At 47.2% G+C, this 21,564-nt stretch overlaps 2 protein-coding genes across 4 annotated transcripts in view; one reads left to right on the forward strand and one right to left on the reverse strand.

Moving 5' to 3' along the window:
• FAT2 (FAT atypical cadherin 2) overlaps window positions 1-6,779 on the reverse strand; it is an 87,237-nt gene extending 80,458 nt beyond the window's left edge. The window contains exon 1 of the mRNA XM_016954082.4: window positions 6,641-6,779. The gene's annotated coding sequence lies outside the window, so the exon portion shown is untranslated. The remainder of the gene's footprint in view (window positions 1-6,640) is intronic.
• The window catches only part of SLC36A1 (solute carrier family 36 member 1), a 309,080-nt gene that overhangs the window by 236,103 nt on the left and 51,413 nt on the right, over window positions 1-21,564 (forward strand). The window contains exon 12 of one of the 3 annotated variants that reach the window (XM_063810842.1): window positions 17,876-19,160. The exons of the other annotated variants lie outside the window; for them this stretch is intronic. Coding sequence (XP_063666912.1) covers window positions 17,876-17,945 — 70 coding nt within the window. The 3' untranslated portion in view covers window positions 17,946-19,160. Of the gene's footprint in view, window positions 1-17,875; window positions 19,161-21,564 lie in introns of those variants that run through there. 3 annotated transcript variants of the gene reach the window in all.

The following is a 21,564-nucleotide window of genomic DNA, read 5'->3' on the forward strand; positions in this document are numbered from 1 at the left end:
AAACTTCAGATGCCAGATTTAGTACTCCCTTGGCTGCACCGCATACGGTCTCTGCCCAGTATAATAGTAACGTTGATTATAGCACCTAGCACTTAGTGAGCGCTTGTGCTGTGGATGTCTCAGTGTCTTTCAGCAACCCACAAAGGCAGGTACTATCCTTTCATCTATCTCCATTTTACAAATGAAAAAACTGAGGGTCAGAAAGGCCATGTGCCTTGTCCAAGGTCAATGGCCAGTCAGTGTGGAGCACGGATTGGAACAAATGATCTATCTGACTTGAGTGCAAACTCTGAACCGCTAGTCCAATGGCTACCAAGTCCAGTTAGACCTCACCTCGAGCCCCCTTGGAGCTTAAAAAATATATATAGATTCCTGTCCTTCACCCTCACACTCCTCCATCTAATTTTGTAGACTTAGGATGGGGCTAAGTAATTTGTATTTTTTAAAAAACAGCCCCAGACATTTGGGAAACTTGCCTCTAAATTAGGCTGCCCCTGAAATATGACAGTAAAAATGAAATAATTTAAGGTAAAGTTTAATTTAGCAACTTCCAAATTAACTCTCTGGACCTCTCTAATAATTGGAGTTCTCCTAACAATAGTAAATAGCCCCTAAAGAAGGAGTGATGTGGCTATCCTCAGAGGCATTAAGAATAGCCTGGCCATCTGAATAAGAGTCACTCAACAGGGGCCAGTGACTGGCAAGGGGCACCAGGGGGATCTCAGGGGGCTGGGAATGTCTGCTTTTTGCGCCAGTTACTGGTTAGCCACCATTTGAGTTCACTTTATAAAAATTTATCAGCTGTGGCCAGGCTCATGCCTGTAATCCCAGCACTTTGGGAGGCCAAGGCAGGTTGGATCACTTGAGGTCAGGAGTTCAAGACCAGCCTGACCAACATGGTGAAACCCCATCTCTGCTAAAAATACAAAATTAGCTGGGCATGGTGGCACATGCCTGTAATCCCAGCTACTCAGGAGGCTGAGTCAGGAGAATCACTTGAATCCGGGAAGTGGAGTTTGCAATGAGCTGAGATTGCATCATTGCACTCCAGCCTGGGCAACAGAGCAAGATTCTGTCTCAAGGAAAAAAATATATATATATCAGCTGTAACTTACAATTTATGCACTCTGTTTTTGAATTTGTCAGACACTACCAGGACAGAGTAGAGAGTGTACCAGGGATCCGATAGGGTTCTCTAATATATGCTTCCAAGAGTTTGAGCTTCTAGGAATTTTTTAAGATGCTATAATTCTCTGAGTCAATTCCCAAGACTTCAGGAGCCCCCAAATCTATAATAGTAACTAACATTTAGAGAGCTCTTAGCTTGTGCCGACTATGCTAAACACTCTACACACATCAACTCTCAGCAGCTCTGTGTGATAGGTAGCATTATACAACTCTCAGAAAGGTGGAATCATGTGTTAAGGTAACAGAGATGGAAAGTGTTAAGGCCAGGACTGGAACTCAAGCACCCGGACTCCAGAGCTCACGTGCCATACTGATAGCCATCTCTACCGCTTCCTCAGGCTAAGCTTCCAAGGGTCCAAAATGATACGTTTGGCACCATTGAGCCTTGCATTTGATGGGAAGACCCTGAGGGGAGAGGATGCTGCAGGGACAGGCAGCAGCTCTGACACTGGACACGTGAGCACATGCAGGCCAACACGTGCACACATGCTGACGTTACCGTACCACTGGCGTGTTTCATCCTGCTTGGCTTGTGCCCAGGCCAACTGCTGCGGGCACTGGAGCCAAATGGGAACCAGAGAATTCTCCTCTGTGAGCTCCCTGCCCCCAGCCAGCGGAAGGATAGATGGCATTTTCCTGTTGCCTCAGGTGGTCTTGCAGGGGCCGCCCAGGAACAGAAAAAGGGGCAAGGGAGGATTTCTGTCTTTTGTAGACCTACACTGGAAAATGCTTATGACATCGCCCCTTTCCAGAAGAGATGGATTTCAGAAGATAATTTGTTAATCAATGGGTAGTGGTGGAATATCAGGCACTGTGGTCGGCCAAGGGGGAGAAAACAGGATATCTTAGCCTTCTAATCTGACTCCTTTCCTTAAATTGGTGTTCTACCTCACGGGCAGGTAGGTCTACCTAGCCAAAGCACTCTAACTTAAACTCCTTTAACAGTCTTCCCCAATGTTTATAAAATAAAAGCCATGCTCCTGAAAATACTTTCTGAATTCTTTCTGTTTTAAAGAGATATATGGAAATATTTTCAGGTGCAATCATATATCTGGGATTTTTGCTTCAAGATAATCTGATAGGGGAAGAGTTGGTAGAAGTATAGAGGAAATATAATTGTTGACCAGGCACAGTGGCTCAGGCTGGGCGCAGTGGCCCACGCTTGTAATCCCAGCACTTTGGGAGGTTGAGGCAGGCAGATCACTTGAGGTCAGGAGTTCAAGACCAGCCTGGGGCAACATGGTGAAACCCTTCCTCTACTACAAATACAAAAATTAGCTGGGTGTGATGTCACACGCCTGTAGTCCCAGCTACATAGGAGGCTGAGGCATGAGAATCACTTGAGCCCAGGAGGTGGAGGTTGCAGTAAGCCAAGATCATGTCACTGCTCTCCAACCTGGGCAACAGAATGAGGCTCCGTTTCAAAAAAACAAAAAACAAAAAAAAACAAAAAAACCCAACATAATTGTTGAAGCTGAGTGATAGGGCTTCTTTGCACCATTCTGTTTACTTCTGTGTGTGTCTATAATTTTCCTTCAATAGTACATTATATATATGTGACATTTTTTTGAAAATGCCATGCTCCTTGGCCTGACACATACAAAAAAGAGGTAGGCTGGGGCCTTCAATGATCTGGCCCCAACCTATCTCTCAGACCATGTCTCCAGATGTGCCCCACCCAATTTATAGGTTCCTGCATGCATCTGCTGTTTTATTTAACTGCGGGGCCTTTGCATGTGTTATTTTCCCTCTGTTAAATGCCTTTCCCACTTTTCTTTCCTTATTTAACTCTCATTCAGCCTTTAAAACTGATGTTCAGTGCCAACTCCTCCAAGAGCTTCATTGAATCTATAACCCAGCTACTGTCACTCCTCCTCTGGGTCTCCATGCCAGCCTGGGTTTGCCTGTGTTTTACCACCTACCCCAAGATATTAAACCACCCATTTATGGGTCTGCCTCTATCAACTGTGAGTCTTTGGGGGCCTGACACATTATAACTGCTCATTAAGTGTCTATTAAGATAACAGAACCGTGTGACTTACAGGGATTAGCTTAACCTTTCTGAGTCTCTATTCATGGTCTCCACACTGAGAACAATGACAACAACAAGAAGCAGTAGAGGGTGATGTGGGCAGTTGTGCAGAGTAGAAGAGAAGGAGTTTGTAAAAGGGCCTAACCTGGTGACCTGCACATACAGGGTCTAAGTCATTGCGAATTCTCGCAAATAGCTCACTGTTGAGTGCATGCCGACCCAGGCAAACTGGCTATGTGACATCTGTAAACTGGGAGCAATGATTCTTCAAGGGAGACTTCAGAGAATTCCCAAGGGTTCTTCGAGTTGTACAGTTACAGCTATCTGTTGACTCACTGGCAATAGTGATGGAGTGGTGTGTGTGTATGTGTGTGTGTGTGTGTATGTGTGTGTTGGTGCATGTTGAGAGAGAGGAGTCTGATTGATGATGTTTTTGTCCCCGGGAGGGCAGCTTACAATCCAGATATCAACCTCGTTGCTGATCCCACATTGCCTCTGGAGGATGTGGGAGCCAACTGGCCTTCAAGACTGATCTGCCACTTACATAAAAAACAGGAACATCTCCTGAACTGGGCTAGGCAAGTGAAACAGAGGCAAGTCCAAGTTCTGCGTAGTGGTCTGTTTTTCCCCACTGCTGTGTTACCTTAGTCAAGTTACCAGACTTCCCTGGTGAGGCCTCACCGTTACTAACTGTCTGACTCAGTGATCTCTAAGGGCCCTTCCACTGGACTGTATCTATGAATGGGTTGGGGCTAATACTTAGTCCTCCAGTAAGCAGCAATTCTCATCTATGAATTCAAAATGAAGATTCATTCATTCATTCAGCAGATAGGCAATGAGCTTCTTTTCTGTGCCAGGCGCTGTGCTGGACCCAGGCGCCAGGGCAGTGAGCAAGACAGACCCATGGCTTATCTTAGTAGGAGAGCCAATATAAAATAAGTTACACAAATAATTAATAATTATAATTGTGACCAGTCTTAGGAAGGAACACTTCAAGGTGCTGTGAGATGATACCCACTCCAGGAGGAAGAGAGAAGAATCAATTATTTGATGACTGTGAACATAATAAATAAGGCCCTACACATTTCTTGCATTACCTTCCATGCACCCCTCATTTCTCACATCAATTCTCTGAAGAAAGAACTATGATGATCCCCATCTTTCAAATGAGGAGCCTGAGGTTTTTAGAAAAGTTGAGGCCCAGGTCACATGGCTAATAATATCCGGGAGTTGGACCCACACCTTACTTTGTAAACCTGTCTATAAACCTCCATCATAAATGTGAGTGTTAGTACTATTAGTCCTATAAATACTAGTATTGAGGCTCTGAGCTACCTCAGTTTGCATTCTAGGGGCTCAGGGATCATAGGAGGCTTTTAGAGGTCATGTCCTTCCCCACTCAAAATGAATCCAAAAGACAGGGTTTATCCAGGGGGTACAGGCATGTCCCCAACCGTACCAACTCCATCTCCCCCCAGACACACACAGGCTGTCTCTAAAACTTAATGCCTGCCTGACAGCCTCTCCCACCTGGCCTTAACTGGCCAGCACCAGGCCAGTGCCACACAGCCTGTCATAAAGCATCTGGAAGGAGAACTTACAGGCCAAGGTGAGTTCAGTCGCACTTAGGTTAGAGTATGCAGGAAGCTGAGCATCAGGCTAGCTGACATCATGGATTCAGTATCTTCCTGCCAGAAGTCTAACATGTACTCTATCGAGAGCCCTGGGGGAAGACCCTAGTTTGCCTCTTACAGGGACATGGAACCTTGAGCCTCTCAAGGTTCTTCATCAGCAAGATGGAGACAATCACTCCTGCTCTGTGTACCCAACAGAATGGATTCAGAAGGGATCTTGGCCAGGTGTGGTGGCTCATGCCTGTAACCCCAGCACTTTAGGGGGCCAAGGTGGAAAAATTGCTTGAGCCCAAGAGTTCAAGACCAACCTGGGCAACATAGTGAGACCCCATCTCTACAAAAAAACATTTTTTTAAATTAGCCAGGTGTGGTGGTGTTTGTCTGTGGTCCTAGCTACCCAGGAGGCTGATGTGGGAGGATTGCTTGGGCCTAGGAGGTGGAAGCTGCAGTAAGCCATGATAATGCCACTGCATTCCAGCCTGGGTGACAGAGAGAGACCCTGTCTCAAAATAAATAAATATTTAATAAATAAATAAAGAGAGGAGAGGATCTTAACAAACATCCAACTGCCTTTATTTTATATGTTCAGACATAGGCCCAGAGAGGTAAGAAACCGTCCTAGGCCACACAGTCTGTGAGTCACAGAGACATGATTAATGAAATTCTCTTCCCACTCTGCCACACTGCCTGGATTTGAAACCTCAAAAATTTCAGAAGACCATGCGTGCTCAGCATAGTCCCCAGAGTACAGGAAGCATTCAACGAGCATCAGCTGTAATAACTCTTAGTAGCAAGGCATGTTCACCTGTCCGGTCTCTGCTCCCACCTGTGAAGCAGGGCTGAAGGACTAGAAGCACCTACTTCCCAGCCTGCTTCTTCACCTCCTCCTCTCCCCTGAGTCCAGGCACCAGCTCCAGATTGAGGCTGGGCACAGAGGCAGCATTTCTGAGCCCTTGGCAAACTTCTGCACTGCCTCACTGCTCCCCATGCTGGGGCAAATGGCACTGCACCCGCTCTGAGAACTGAACTCTAGCCCAGTGGCTCTGCTCAGCGTTCCACTCTGGCTCTCCTGCCTCCAGAGATATGCATCAGATTTCTGCTTTCCCCAAGACAGGGGAACAGGGCTGTTCCCACCCCAACAACTCCAGTGCTGTCTTGGTGCCACTCAGACTCATGGTCTTTCACAGCCCTTAGAGACTATGCATGCCCCCATTCTACAGTCAGGGAAGCTGAGGTCCTAATCTCAGCAGCTACAGGAGAACCAGGGCTGACCAGACTATCTGACTCTCCCTTAGCCGCCAGGTAGCTTTGTCTGTGATAAGGTTCCTATGCCCACCTGGACACACACAAGAAGCCAGCAACTCTCAATTCCTGGCCCTGGCACTTCCCCCTAAAAACTACAGAGGAAATCTCCTCCATGTCCTCTTAAAGGCTCATCTCCAGAAAGCCCAAGTGGGGGATTTGATTCTTGCAGGACAAGAATCCAACTTTCCACGTGTGCAAATGTGACCTTCCTCCTCCACAAGATCACAGTCTCAGCCTTGCTCATTGCTGGGCCCTGATCCCCAGCCGTGGACTGGCTACCTCACTGGCTTCTTTCAGTGTACCTAGATGATCCAGGCCCAGATGTCCCTGTCTTCCCTCTCTGTGCCTGTTCCAGCCATCTCCTGGTTCCTTCTCTACCTTCCAGGAGCCCCCAACTCCAGCCTGCTTTGGAACCAGACTCAAGAATGGATTAACTTTGCTGCCCCCCTCCCGCATCTTCCCATCCTCCAGCAATTCTTACCTGTGCCCTTCAGGTAGGGGAGGGTGCCCCAGAGCAGGCTGCTGGGCTGGCGCCCCTCTCACGAGGGCCAGGCTGACAGGCTCCGGAGGGAGGTGCAGAGACTCGAAGCAGGAAGGCGCGCAGCCCGCAGCCGGAGAGGCTGCTGAGAAAGTTGGAGTAGGTGTGTCCCAGCCCAGGAGGAGGAGGAGGAAAAAGGAGGTGGGAGAATTGAGGCGGATCATCCCCTCCTGCCAGCTCTCTGTCTCACAGAGAGGGAGGGAGGAAGCCAACTGGTTTGTGGCCCAGAACTCACGGTGGGGAATCAAGTCATGGAAAATGAAAGGAGCTGAGAAATCAGGCCCATCTCCACCTCCCTTCTTGGTTTCACCGAGGGATAAACTGAGGCCCTGGACAGGTAGTGTTGCCCCAGGTCACACAGTCACACAGAGACCACAAGGGAACTAGAAAAGGTCACTTGGCTGTCAGAACAGTGTTCTCTCCACTCCTCCATGCTTCAGATCTGAGACTGACAACCACAGCACCCCCTTCCCCAGGGCTTTGGAGACGGACAGATCTGATTCGAAACCCTGGCACTGCCACCTACAAGTTCAGTAAGCTTGGGTGAGTTACTTAGTCTGAGCCTCAGTTTCCTTTTTTGAAAAGATGGGGATAATAATAGCTCCTACCTCATAAGGTTGTTATGAGAATTAAATGAGATAAAGGTTGCTAAGAAACCAGTCAGGACTTAGCTGAGAAAGTCCCCCATAAAAGGTAATTCTTATTCTTATTGTTTTCAGCTGTGACTTCCCCACACCTGACTTAACCTCTCTAAGTTTGGGCTCCCCCATCTATAAAATGGAGGTAACAGGAATACCTGCTTCATAAGGTTGTACAGATTCATGAGACCGATTATGTGTGCATCACAAAGCACGGTGAGTGATGGCTCACTGGGGTGCAGGACGCCTTGGCTTTGATGCGTTTTATGAGGTGCCTCTCTGTTCTGGCTCCCCATATAATTCCACTATGCACCCTGTGTTGAGAACCAGTGTTTTCAGGGAAAGGAAGAAGAGTTAGACAAGAATTAGCACTCCTCTCCCCTGCTGCCATGTTTTTAGTTATAGAACACATTTGTTTGCTTGTTTTGTATGTTCATGCACAGGTGAGGCCCATGTCTACCTTTTCCCAGACACCGTACTAGGCCCTGGGGACACAGAGGTAAATGAAATAGCTCCTGCCCCACAAAACTGAAAGCAACTCTGCAACCATTCTGTCCAATCCCCTCCCTCCCCCCAGGTCTTGAAGCCCCTCTGCAACATTCCTGGAAAATAAGTGAGTCTTTGCTTGCATACCTCTAATTACAAGGAGCTTATCACCTCTCCCAGCAATCAGTTTGAACTCTTAGCAATTCTAGCTGATGTTCAGCTGAGCAGCAACTCTTCCACCTGGTTAATAAGAATTATTCATACCATTGTTAATGCTTTTATTATTATTAGCTACGTGTCCCAAGGCAAATGACTTAAATTTGTTAAGTCTCTGTCTCCGCATTTGTTAAATGGGGTCACAACTGTGCTGGGACCACTCAGAACAGATCTGTTTCCCCTGCCATGTGACAAAACTGAGGCCTGGTTCTATGGCTAGGACTTAGGTGTCTAGAAGTTTAGCCTGGACCCTATGGATTAGTGAAACCATGAAGGTTCTGGTCTTGTTGCTTATACAGGAGCAATGAGGCTTTTTGCTGTTTCCTGGCTCTCAGTGAGATGTTTATGCAGCTGCTGCAGCCACTGTGAGTTGTGCCTTCAGGGACCTGTCACCAGCATCCAGGATGACCACAGGCATCAAGCAGGCTGCTATGGTGTGTTGCTCAAGATGTCCAGAGGGATTCCCCACCAGTAGGATTCTCTGAGGCTTCCCTCCTACAAGCTGCCTCCACCCCAGATGAGAGGCCCAGGGAATTGCAGCGTGAGGGGAGCTACTGTGATCGACTCCCAGGGAGCCTGTGATCAAGGCTAACCTGAGCAATTATCCACTTGGCTGATTGCCACTCAAGCCTCCAAGTTTGGTCCGATTAGGCATTAACCAGAGGAAGGGTGGCGGGGCAGCCCCATGGGCCCTTTGATTAGTCACGTGCAGAGTGGCAGGCGACTGTCTTCCCTCGGGGGCCCTCGCTGGGGCCAAGGCTGGGCTCCAGCCTGTCCAGCGCAGGGACTGTCTGCAGCCTATTGCAGGAGGGGGAGATGGGTATCAGGATGGATTTCAGAGCCTCATAAGGCTGCTGGCATCCATCCCCTTCTCCCCAGCTCCCTTACCACTCTCCTGACCCACTCCTGGTCCTTCTCCCTGCTGGCCCCAGGACCTTTCTGGTGGGTCTTCAAGCCTCCAGTCTCCCATGCACCAGGGAAATTGACTCCTAGTGCCCTCCAAACATGCTCAGAAACTTCTCGTTCCCTGATATCTAAAATTCTCTCTCTTCCTGCTGAAATTGTACCTCTCTGTGTTGGTATAGCTCATATTCCACTCCCCTTTGTGAGCACATCCTGACCAAGCCGCTGACCTGACCAAGAAGTAATAATAATAATAATAGGCTGGGCACAGTGGCTCACACCTGTAATCCCAGCACTTTGAGAGGCCGAGGCGGGTGGATCACGAGGTCAGGAGGTCGAGACCATCCTGGCCAACATGGTGAAATCCTGTCTCTACTAAAAGCACAGAAAATTAGCTGGGTGTGGTGCCGTGTGCCTGTAATCCCAGCTACTCAGGAGGCTGAAGCAGGAGAATCGCTTGAACCCAGGAGGTGGAGGTTACAGTGAGCCAAGATCACGCCACTGCACTCTAGCCTGGTGACAGAGCAAGACTCCGTCTCAAATAATAATAATAAAATAATAACAGCTCATCTTTATGTCAGCACTCTGCATGAATTATCTAATTTCTCTGAATACCAGCACAATGGATTAGGTGCTATTATCATTCTCTATGTTTCAGATGAAGAAATTGAAGCTCAGAAAAGCTTTAATTACTTGGCCAAGGTCACTGGTCTAGACTAAGCTAAGATCCAAGCCCCGGTCTGTCTGAAGCCCTTAACCCAGCATTTTGTGCACTGCCTGGGTCTCCCCTCTCCTCACAACCCCTGTGTGACCCTGGCCTTGCGTGTGCCTCTCTTCACTTTAGCTCCCTCCCTACTCTATTGGAAGTTCCTCAGGGATGGGTCTATATCTAACTCAGTGGTTCTCAATCAAGGCTGCACATTGGCATCACCTGGGAAGCCCAGGCCCCAGACCCAAACCAATTACATCAGACTTCCTGTGGGTAGGACCCAGGCATCAGTATTCATAACTGATTCTGAAGCCCCTTCCTGGACCTCAGCGTCCCTCTTTCAATAACGGAGGTGTTGAACTCTGATCTTTAACATCCACCTCTAACATTCTAGAGTTCTAAAGTTTTTACAGGGGTGCCGCCGTAGGCTTCTAAAGAAAGAACTAGAAGAGTCATGTCCATTTCCCCTATTTGCCTGGGGAAAGCTGTCTTCTTCCCTGTGAACTGGGTGAGCTCTTTCTCCCTCCCTCCTGGACTTTTCTTTCTAGACCAATACAGCCACACTCACCTAATGAGCAATGATGTAAATGAGGGGACGGAGCAGAGGACACTCTGACCAGGCAGCAGATTTCAGGGTGCCCATAAAGTCTGGAAGCATAGACAGCATTATTTTAATTTTTGAGATTGAACCCCCTTGACTCCTTCTGGGGCAGGCTAAAGGCTCAGATTTGTTCAGTGAAAACCAAACACAAATCATCAGAGGAGGCATGTCATGGATGCATGTACAGGGTTGGCTGACCAACTGTCCCAGTTGGCCTGGGACTTGAGGGGTTTCCCAGGATGCAGAACTTTCAATAACTGTGACAGTCCCAAGAAAACCAGAATGGCTGGTCACCCTAGTTGAGGGAACTGCTGCATGACTGCACCGCGTGCGTCGCATACACAGGGCAGGTGCCAAGTGAGTGTCGTCCACCTTAGAAGACCAGTCTCAAGAGAGGATTCAGCCCACTGGGGACAGTTGGCTGATGGACTGGTTACATTGCGACACGTTCAGTGACTATGAAGTGCAAACTGTTCTTCCAGGTTGAGGCCCCTTTACACTGCATTCTCCTTGGGGAAGGTCACAGAGCAGGATGAGAATGGAACCAGGAGACAGGAACAAAGCAGAGACCCTGAAGCCTGGTCTGTGGGCAGAAAAGCCTCTAGAGGCCCGACTGTCAAAGGGACATGATGCCTTTAAGGAGGATGAAGTCATCGGGGGATGAGGCCACCTGGCTCTGCAGCCAGGGCTGCTGCCGAAAAGGAGGAGCAGAAGGTGGAAGGTAGGTGGGCCGTGGGGGCCAGGCTTGGGATGGCAGCTCTGTGGCTGACAGACGGAACTCAGCAGGAGTGGGAACGGCCAGCCCTGGCATTGCCTGGGGTGCCCGGGAATGTAATCAAACACTCAGCAGACCTGCTGGCCATAGGCATCTGGGCACCACCGGGCTCTCCAGCTCATCCTGACCCCCAGCCGGCAGTTCTGACAGGCTCCTACCAGTAGAAGCGTCCGGCCTTGTTGGCCAGGTCTGTGGGCATGAGCTCATCTGCTGCCAGCCCAGTCCTCAGTCGGCCTGGCTCAGGCTGCTGCTGGTGGGTGGGGCTCCAGGGTGAGTGCACTGGAGCTGGGCTGGCTGGTTCAATGGCCTTGGTTAGGTCTCCCCAGTGGGACGCCACTCTGAAGACTTGAAATAGAACCTCTGATGTTATCCCCACCCTTACCTGCCCTGAGACTTGCAGCTCTGATGTGGCCATGGCCCAGGGAACCAGTACCCCTTCCTTGTCCCTTTCTTCATAACCACGAACTGTATTTCCAGCATCATCTCCCATTTTTCCCCATTGCATAGTAATAATAACAACAACAATATTTGCAGTAATAATGACAATATTTGTTCTAATTTATTATGTACTAGGCTGAGCATCATCTCATTTAATCCTGAAATTGATCTTCCCTATGAGGCCTTAGGTTGGTGCAAAAGTAATTGAGGTTTTTGCCATTGAAAATAATAATATTATTATTATTATCATTCTCATTTTGCAGAGGATGGAACTCAGAGTCCGAGAGATTTAAGTGACTTGTCTAAGGTTATCGTACCTTTAAATGGTAGAGCTAGGATTTGAACTAAGTCTATCTGGCTTCAAGATATATGTTCTTAGCTACCACTGTTAGGCTATAGTCCAACCAAATCACAGGATTTGGATTCATGGACATGCCACTTGCACTTGTAGAGAGACCCACACTTGATTCTACTCTGCTGTCTCTGTCTTGCAAATCCCAATCACTGTTGAATAAGGTTCCTCACATTTTCATTCTGCATTGAGCCCTGCAAATTATGTAGCTAGTTCTGCAAATCAGCTAGTCTGTGGGTCGCCAGCTACAGCCTATCACCCTCTAATGCCTATGCTGTCTCTCTGCCTAGACTGTCATTCTACTCACACCTACCAGGTTCATCATAAGATCGTCTGCTCAGGACCATCTCTATGAACTACTAGAGGTTTCCTGCCATCGTGGAGCACAGATTGCTCTGTTCAGGCCTCACAGTGAAATCAGGACAAGATATTCCTGCGTAGCCCTCATTCCCTTGCTGCGCTTGTCAGGGAAGTGGAGCACAGGGTAAAGTTTGAACTTGAAGTTGGGCAGATCTGGATTCAAACCCAGCTCTGCAGCTGTGTGGCCTTGGATAAGTAATTAAAACTCTCTGAGGAGTTTCCTCATCTGCCAAATAGAGATGATAACAGTTCTTATCTTGCATAGGTTATCATGAGGATTACATAAGGTGATGAATTGGTGGTAATACACTAAGCACTGTGCCTAGGGCCAAGTGGAAGCTTCCTGGATCCATTTGGTGTCTAATTTATCTGTAGATTTCCCATAGCTCTTTGCACATGCTGATGAAATGTGATGGAGCAGAGGATTTATAGATGCAAAATTGCTTTGGAGGTGCCAAAATACCACCTGTGTAGAGGAGTAGGACATGATTTTATGTGAAGAAACTGAGGCCTAGCAAGACTTCCCAGCCTGTTCAGAGCCCTACAGCCCTCCCTTGCCCACTCAGGGGCTTGGCTTCCACAGGTCACCTCAAGGCCAGTAGAGCAGGGGCCTTCATGGGCGGGAGTCTGCTCTCTGCTGCCTGAATTCCTGAGGCAGCTCTGACAGCTGTACTGGCCCTGTCTCCCTGGGCAGCCACATTCCAGACATTCTGCCCAGGCTAGGAAGAGGCTGGCCCTGAGGGGAGAGACCCTGCGGAGCCCCAACCTAGACAGAGATAGCAAGAAGAGAGGCAGGGGTCTCCTGGGGAGTGGGGATTACTGGGCCACTCCAAACTCTCCTCACAGGCCAGGCCTCAGTCCCACCCAAGGCCCACAGTGCAGGGAGAATTGCTCAGGGAAAAGAGACTCAGTAGCCCTGTGGTTCTCTAACTTCAGAGTTTGTAGGAAACATCCGTGGAGGTGGGAGACATGGAGTTGTTGAAAAATGCACATTCCAGGCCCCACGCGCATTATGAAGGGGCCCAGGATTCTGAGTTTTATTACTTTTTTAATTGACAAAAAGTATACATTTATGGTGTACAACATGTTATTTTGAAATATGTTGTATTTTTAATTGAGCCTCCAAGAGGAGGCCGAACCAGTTTTGGGAGACTGATTCAATCCACTGTATGGATGAGGAAGCTGAGGTTAAGAGAGGGAAGGAGATTGCCCCAGGTCACCCAGCAACAAGGCTGTCAGGGTAGAGGCTGTGTGGTTCTCTCTGAGCCACTGCCCCTGCTGGAAACAGGAAGGAGCCTCGGGAGGAGGTCTGGGAACAGAGCAGCTCAAAGAAAAGTTGAGAAGATGAGCAGTGTTTGCCTTCCCCTTCTTCCCCCTTCTTGCCCCGTCATTATCCCTGTTCCCCCAGCCAGAAACTGCTAACTGGACTAACTCAGCGGTGCACGGAGCCCTAGACCCCTCACACTCTGGTTGTGGACATCCATCACCCACCTCTCCTAGTGAGCTTTCTTTCTTGTCATTGTATGCAAGAGAACACACCATCTTGGAGTAAAATATCCTAGGATCAAACTCCATCTTATTCACTACTACGCTATGTGGTCTTGGGCAAATTCCTTAGCTTCTCTGACCCTCAAATTGCTCTTTTTTATGATAAGAGGTTGGACTAGACCAGCTTTTCTTAAAGCGGTCATCTCCACAGAAGCACTCCAAAGAAGCACCCAGAAACTTTTCTATGATGCAGATTCTTGGACCTCCAACCAGACAAAATAGGTGAAAATTTTTGAAGAAATCTGAACTTTAAAAAAATTTATTTACACAAATAATACATGATACCTTTTCCTAATAAAAATAATGAAACATTACATTTAAGGCTAAAGCCCTCTCTGCCATCACTACCAATACCCTTTCTAAAGACAGCCAATATAATCATTTTGGTATGTAATCTTTCTAAATATTTACATTCATATATAAGTATACCAGGGGGAAATATACAGAAATGGGTTGGTTGTGGCAAGGGGGTTGCTGAATAACATCTTATGTGTCATTTTGCAACTTTTTATTTTACTCAACAGTGTGTCTTAAGGTCTCTATCATGGAGTACACAGAGATCTACCCATGCTTTGAGCTTCCCAGGTTATTCTGGGGCTCATTCAAGTTTAAGAACTGCTGTGCTTGATAAACTGACATCTTTGGAGTCTCTGCTTTTAACATACGGAGGGCAAAATCAGCAAGCTATTTCCCAAGAGTGAGGGAAAGCCTGGCCTGATTGGAGTATCCTCGGCACTTGGACATGGACTTCATGGCTCAGATATCCCCTGTCAAGGGTGTGGTTCCCCAAGATCCAGCTGGGGCACCTCCACTTACCTTCTTTTAGCACTCTCAGGGCCACTCCTTCCATCCCTTGCCAGCCCCTGCTCACCCTGATGTGATCCATGCAGGTGAGAGCTGACTCAGGCTCTCTCTGCCACCCGGAAACTGGCTTCCTGTGGCTCTTGATGGGGCCTGACTGGTTTGACTTGGTGAGGCAGCTGTGATTTCCCAATACCTCCTCTCTGGGGATCTTCAGGCACACACCATCTGGCTCTGTGAGGACTTAGGAACTATCTGGGTGCAGAGAGGTGATGTTCTCCTCACTGTCATCGGGCTGTCCTTTTCTGGGTTTCCCACCTTCCTCTGTAAAATGTTGTTTTCACTAATCTCTGTGCCTAGCAAGAGCATCTAGCAAACATATGTATGCAAGATTTGTTGAAAGAATAAAAGTTGTAAAGTTCCTTCCAACTCCTAAGGACTGTGAATTTAAGCCCTCTATTGTGAGCAAAATGCTTGCCATTGTGTGTAGCCCTAGACTGGGAACTGAAGAAGGAATGAAACTTGAAAAGATACTGTCCTTGTCCTTGAGTTGCAAACAGTCTAGTTGGGGGTCCAGTCATCCACCCAGTGAATATTTCCCTGGAGTCTGACATAGGGCAGGAATGGAGCCAGATCATGGCAGTCAAGGAAGGACAAAGGGTCCACTCACAATCAATCAAAGAAGAACGTGGCCCAGGAGAGAGCAGAGACCATAGTCACATAGACTAAGGGTCCTGAAAAAAGGCCAGAGGAGAAAGCATTCAGTGGGGGCTGGAGTAGTCAGGAAAGATGAGCTAGATGGAGCGTGGGGCCAGGAGGTACAAGTAGAGAGAGTGCATGGCACATGGCAGGCTCTGGGTAAACGTTTGCCAAATTGAATAGGCAGATTTTTATAGAGACCAAGTCATAATAAATGAATACACAGAAATAGATGAATGTATTAAATAGATGACAGATATAAGCAGATGTGCAGATTCGTGGGCACAAGGATGGATGGACGGATGGATGGATGGATGGATGGATGGATGGATGGATGATGAACAAATTGATGGGCAAGCAAAGAGACAGATAATCTTGGTCCAGGTTTATCCAGTTTTGGGCCAGATATCCAAGTCTGAATTTGGCCCTTCTGCTTACTGACCCTTACTGGCCATGTGATAATATGGATTTTGTGCTGAAAAAGAGATAACCAGTCCAGCCTGCCACCCCAGGAAATTATGAGAATTGCCTGAAATAGCAGATGGTAGGGAGTTCTGCACAAAGCTGTATGCCATTGTCAGAGGACAGTGGTTATAAACACATTTAAACAACATCTCAGTCCTAGATACACATCAACAGGACAATGCAAGGAATTCAGAGCTGGTAATATGAAGTGTGACTTTTAGAGGAATAGGATGTAGGAGCTGGAATTTATATTACACAACAGTAGGTCCTACTCCACCAAATAACAGTTGAGAAAGCTGAGGGCCTAATATTTTGGGGCTGCTTGAAGTCAGCATCTGGCTTACTCACTTTATCTTGCCATTTAAATCACGCCGTTCCTCCCTGATACCACACCTTCTGCTGTGATGCTCAACGCTGGCTTCCTTCTTTAGAATCACTTTGATAAACCAGCTTCAGGGTTCAGATCTAGAGCCCATCTATATCGGAATCACTTGGATGCTGCTATCATTTAAATGTTTGTGTCCTCTCTGAAATTCTTGTTGAAACTTAATCCTCCATGCAACTGTACTAAGAGATGGGGCCTTTAGGAGTTGATTAGGCCAAGAAGATTCCACCCTCATGAATGGGATTAGTACCCTTGTGAAAGGGCTGTAGGGAAATAGCTAGACCCTTTTGCCCTTCCATCTTTTCTGCTATGTGAGGACACAGCATTCATCCTCTCCAGAGGATGCAACAACAAGTTGTCATCTCAGAAGCAGAGACCTTGCCAGACCCTGAACTTGCCTGGCACCTTCATCTTAGACTTCCCAGTCTCCATAACTGTGAGAAATAATTTCTGTTCTTTATAAATTACCCAGTCTCAGGTATTTTGTCATAGGAGCAGGAACAGACTAAGACAGATGCCTACTGACAAAGGCAAATTCTGGGGTTCTACCTTAGTCCTCTAAATCAGAGTACTTTGATGTGCCCAGATTGAGGCTATCTGGCTTGGTGCTTTGCACACAGTGATTGTTCCATAAACATCTGTTTGTTTTGCAGCTGATGTTGCTTGCCCACATTTACTGGTTGGCATCTGGCAAGGTTGAGATTTGAACCCAGCTCTCCATCTCACTATTGCAAGGCCCCTGTCAGTGCCTCTTGCCCAGGGGCAAGAAAATAACTTCAATGACCTCTCCATAGCCCTTGGCCCTAAGATTTCAGACTCCTCAGCAGCTCCCAGACACAAGCCACTCAAATTGCCTGAGGATTTTGAGCTAAGCCCTCCAGCTTTCACCAGGCTTCTGTGGGGATCCTCGCAGAACCTGGGGATAAGGGAGGCCTAATGGAGATAAGTGGTTCTTGTTCCTCCTCCCATCTGGCTGCTGCCCAGATGGAGGCCACTTAATGCCTATGCTGAAGTCCCAGGCACGAAGGTGTGGGCTGTGTCGGTGAAGTCGAGCGGCTAATTACCCACAGAAATCCCCCGGTAGTTCAGAGCAGTTGTTCTCATCCCTTGGTGCTCATCGGAATCATCTGTGGAGCTTTAGAAATTACTGATACCTGGGCCCACCCCCAGAGATTCTGAATTAATTGGGATAAGATACAAGCCTGGGCATCAGATTGTTAAAACTCCCCAGTTGATGCCATTGTGGAGCTGAGGATCCCTTCCTAGGAGGTTGCTGTGTTTTCCAGCTGAAGTCCCAAGCATAGAATCCCCATTTCCCAGATGGAAACAATGCTCCCAGCCCCCAGGAGCCCAAGCCCACTCCATACATATGTAAAGCCATAAGCCATACAGCCCACAAGTCCACTCTTGAGGATATACCCAAGGGAAGAGTGCTTAGAAACATGACAACATGCTGCAAAGCACATACTCTGTTAGGTTCTCTAAAAGCCACCAAAACCGACCCCACCCAACTTAAGCAAAAGGGAGATTTAATGAAGAGCCATGGGTGACATGGAGAATAAGAGATAGCACAGGGCTCACAGTTAGGAAAGAACCAGGAACAGTACATGTGCAGTCTGCTCAGGCGATCACCCATCACCACCAGAAAGATGCACTGGAGTTGGTCCTCTCAAGATCCATATTTGTGAAAGAGGGGTTAGGCTGGCTAAGCCTGGGTCCCTTGCAGGGCTGTGAGGAGAGTGAGGCTGACCAGGCATTTGCTGACCCTGAAAATGAGTGCCCTTTTATATTTTGCTCCACAGGTGCTTTGGGCACCATACTTGCCCCACCATAGTGCTGGTCCTGATCCAACTTAGAAGGTACCTGAAGTGACAGCCCACTGAGACTGCATGAGGTGGCAGCTGGTGCCTCCCCAAAGGATGACTGGCGACTGTTAGCAGAAGGAGCAGAATGGATGCCAGACAGGTGAAATACAGGTGCCCACACCCTGAGGCTTTAGTGTAGAGTAGCTAATAACATGACTCTGGAGTTGGATGAATCTGGATTAAATCCAGGGTCTCTTCTCAATAGTTACTTGATTTGAACAAATCAGCTTCCTTCTCTGAACCTCAGTGTGTTTATCTACAAAACAGTACTAACAACAGTAGCATATATTGATCTCTGTCTTCTGGATCTTCATTCCTTACCCTTGTCCTTACATCAGTGTGCCCCAAACTTCCCACTAAGGGCACTTAATTGCAAAAGAGAGTGGGCTTGGTTTTCTGGGGACTGGGAGTGGAGCCTAAAACCACAGACAGCAGCCACAGCATTTCCTTTGACATGCACATAAGCCATACAGCCAGCAAGTCCACTCTTGAGGAGATAGCCAAGGGAAAAGTGCCTATGTCCACAAAAAGACATGCATAGGAATGTTCATAGCATTGCTATTCATAAAATCCAACAACTGGACACAACCCAAATGTCCTTTAACAGTAGAGTAGGTAAATTGAGCAATACTACAGAACCATGAAAAACAGCAAGCTACTGCTATACATGATGATATGGAGGAATCTCAGATAAAATCTTGAGAAAAGGATGCCAGACTCAAAATAGCATATGCTGTATAATTCCATGAATGTGAAGTTCAAGAACAGATAAAACTGATTCAGGTGACAGCAGAAAGAATAGTGGTTACCTTGAAAGGTAGAGATGTATATCAATTGGAAGGGGACATGAATGGAAATGTATGTCAAAATTCATTCAACTGTGCTATTAAGATTAGGAAGCTTGGCCGGGTGCAGTGTCACGCCTGTAATCCCAGCAATTTGGGAGGTCGAGGTGGGCAGATCACTTGAGCTCAGGAGTTTGAGATGAGCCTGGGCAACATAGTGAGACCCTGCCTCTACTAAAAATACAAAAAATTAGCTGGGCATGGTGGTGTATGCCTGTGGTCCCAGCTATTCAAGAGGCCGAGGAGGGAGCATCGCTTGAGCCTGGAGGATGGAGGTTTGCAGTGAGCCAAGATCGCGCCACTGCACTCCACCCTGGGTGACAGAGCAAGACCCTATCTCAAAAAAAAAAAAAAAAAAAAAAAAAAAATAGTGTGCTCTACTGTATATCATACCAAAGTTTTTTAAAAAGAAGAAATTATTGTTAAAGCAAGCACAATCGTGTTTGAATGAACTGTAAAATTCATTCAAACACGGTTGTGCTCACCTTAACAATAATTTCCTCTTAAATGTTCAAGTAAAATGGACTCTCCTGGACTACAGGTCTTGCTTCTCCAGTGAATTTCAGTCCCCATATCCCTTCTCCTCAATCCTCACCTCCCTGGGGAGGCATACTTCCTAGTTTGAGAAGCTTTCCTGTCACTTAAATTTGAACGATCTCCACAAACACCTAAAGCTGAGAGTCACAAACTAATGGTCCATGAACCATAATCGACCTCCTATTCTATTTGACTCACTCTATTTTTTTTAATTGAAAAAAAAATTATTCATTGCCAACATTTTAAATTTGAGAGTTTTCACACAAAAATCTGGGCTTCTTTTGAAATGTTGGATAATCCATAAAATGGGCATCTTGGCAGCAAAGGGCTGGACTCAGATGCTGCTGACTTTAGGTGGAACCCAGGCATTCAGATCCCCACCCAGCCTGCCTCACTCACCCCCTTGACCTGCCCGGCCCCTGTTAGTGGGTGAGTGTGTGAGCCCACTAGCTCACATCTGACTCAAACCTTCCCTGCTCCCCTAGCCAAATTCCTCCCTGATCTCTGTCCCTCCTCCAGAAAGCCTCCCAGTTAGGACCCCCTCAACGCTATTCTTTCCCTTCTACCTCAGAGGTCAGCAAACTGTGCCCCTGTGGCCAAATCCAGCCAGCCACCCGTTTTGTACAGAACCGTGAGCTAAGAAAGGATTTACATTTCTCCATGGCTGAAAAAAAGTCAAAACAAGTATAATATTTTGGGATACGTGAAAATGATATGAAATTTACATTTCGGTATCCATAAATGAGGCTCTATTGGCACACATTTGGATATGGATTTATTTATTGTCTATGGCCACAGAGGAGTCTCAACTGAGAGAGTCAAGCCTGAAATATTTGACATCTGGCTCATTAAAGAAAAGATGTGCTGACCTCCGCTCTAGTTCCCCCCATCCCTTATTCCACAGGATTGTTGTTATGTTGCCTTTATGCACTTTGCTGTTTGGATAATATAATAATTTGCCCTATCTTTTGCTCTTTAATGACATTGTGTCACAGGCCACCTGTGCACCACTGCCTCCATGGTGTCACCTGTGGTGTGGCAGAGTGTTCTCTGCCTTGGAGATTGGGAGTGGGAGGCAGGGGTGGCAAGAAGAGCCTGAACTCTGGAAATGGGTATGGAAGTCAGATGAAAGATTCTGATTTAGTGTCCAAGTGTAAATGCCAAAGGAGGCAAACACTTGAACACCTGCTTCCTCTTTTAATGTCCCTGCTTTCAGGCACCTTAGGACCCTAAATCACTAGACTCGGAAGAAACTCCAGAGAGTCTTTGATTCATCCATTCACTCACTCCTCCAACATACCCTTAGCTTCCCTGTGTGTCCAGCACTGTGCTAGGCTAGGCTGGGGTGTAGGACATAGTCTCTACCCCCAAGGAACATATAGCTTAATGGGTAAGGCAAATATCTAAAAGAGAGAGTTATATTTCAATGTGAAAATCATCTTAAGGAGCTCTGAGCACACAGCTGAAAGAGATAACTAATTCTAATGAGATCTGAGCACACAGCTGAAAGAGATGCTAACTCTAAGGCGATCTGAGCACACAGCTGAAAGAGATGCTAACTCTAATGAGATCTGAGCACACAGCTGAAAGAGATGCTAACTCTAAGCCTTTAATCTTGTAATTGAAGAAAAGAAAATGGGGTTAACCAGAGAGGGTGAGAAACTTGCCCAAGGTCACACTGCAAGTTAGTGACAGATCTGGAACTAGATTCCTTTCCCAATTCCCATTTCTTTGCAGTTTACCTTCTCATTCCTTCCATCACTCACTTGTTCAACAAATATTACCTAGCCCCTACCCGATGCCAAGCACTGCTCTGGTGCTGGTCATTGAGTCATGAGCAAGACAGACATGCTTCTCACTACCAGAGCTTCTGCTGGGGAGGGGGCCAAGAGGAAGATGAAAAACGAACACATCAGCAAATACATCAATCAGATGATTTTAGAGAGCTATATGCTCTAAAGAAATTAATGCAGAGAAAGGGCTAGAGAGGCTTGGAGGCAGGTCTAGTGTGGTGGTCAGGGAAGGCCACTCCAAACAGGTGACCCTGGAGGGGACCTGGAGGGATAAGGAGCCAGCCTTGAAGATCAGCAAGGAAACATTCCAGACAGGAGAGCCTTGTTCTGTGCTACCTCCAAGACCCAACCTCTTACTCCACCCTGGGGCAAAGAGATTTGCAAACTGGTAGATAGCTTGACAATATTTATCTTTTTGGGTTTTGCCTTGGTTTTTGCTTGTTTTGTGTCC

The sequence above is a fragment of the Pan troglodytes genome, chromosome 4 (genome assembly GCF_028858775.2).
Source record: "Pan troglodytes isolate AG18354 chromosome 4, NHGRI_mPanTro3-v2.0_pri, whole genome shotgun sequence".
NCBI lineage: Eukaryota > Metazoa > Chordata > Mammalia > Primates > Hominidae > Pan > Pan troglodytes.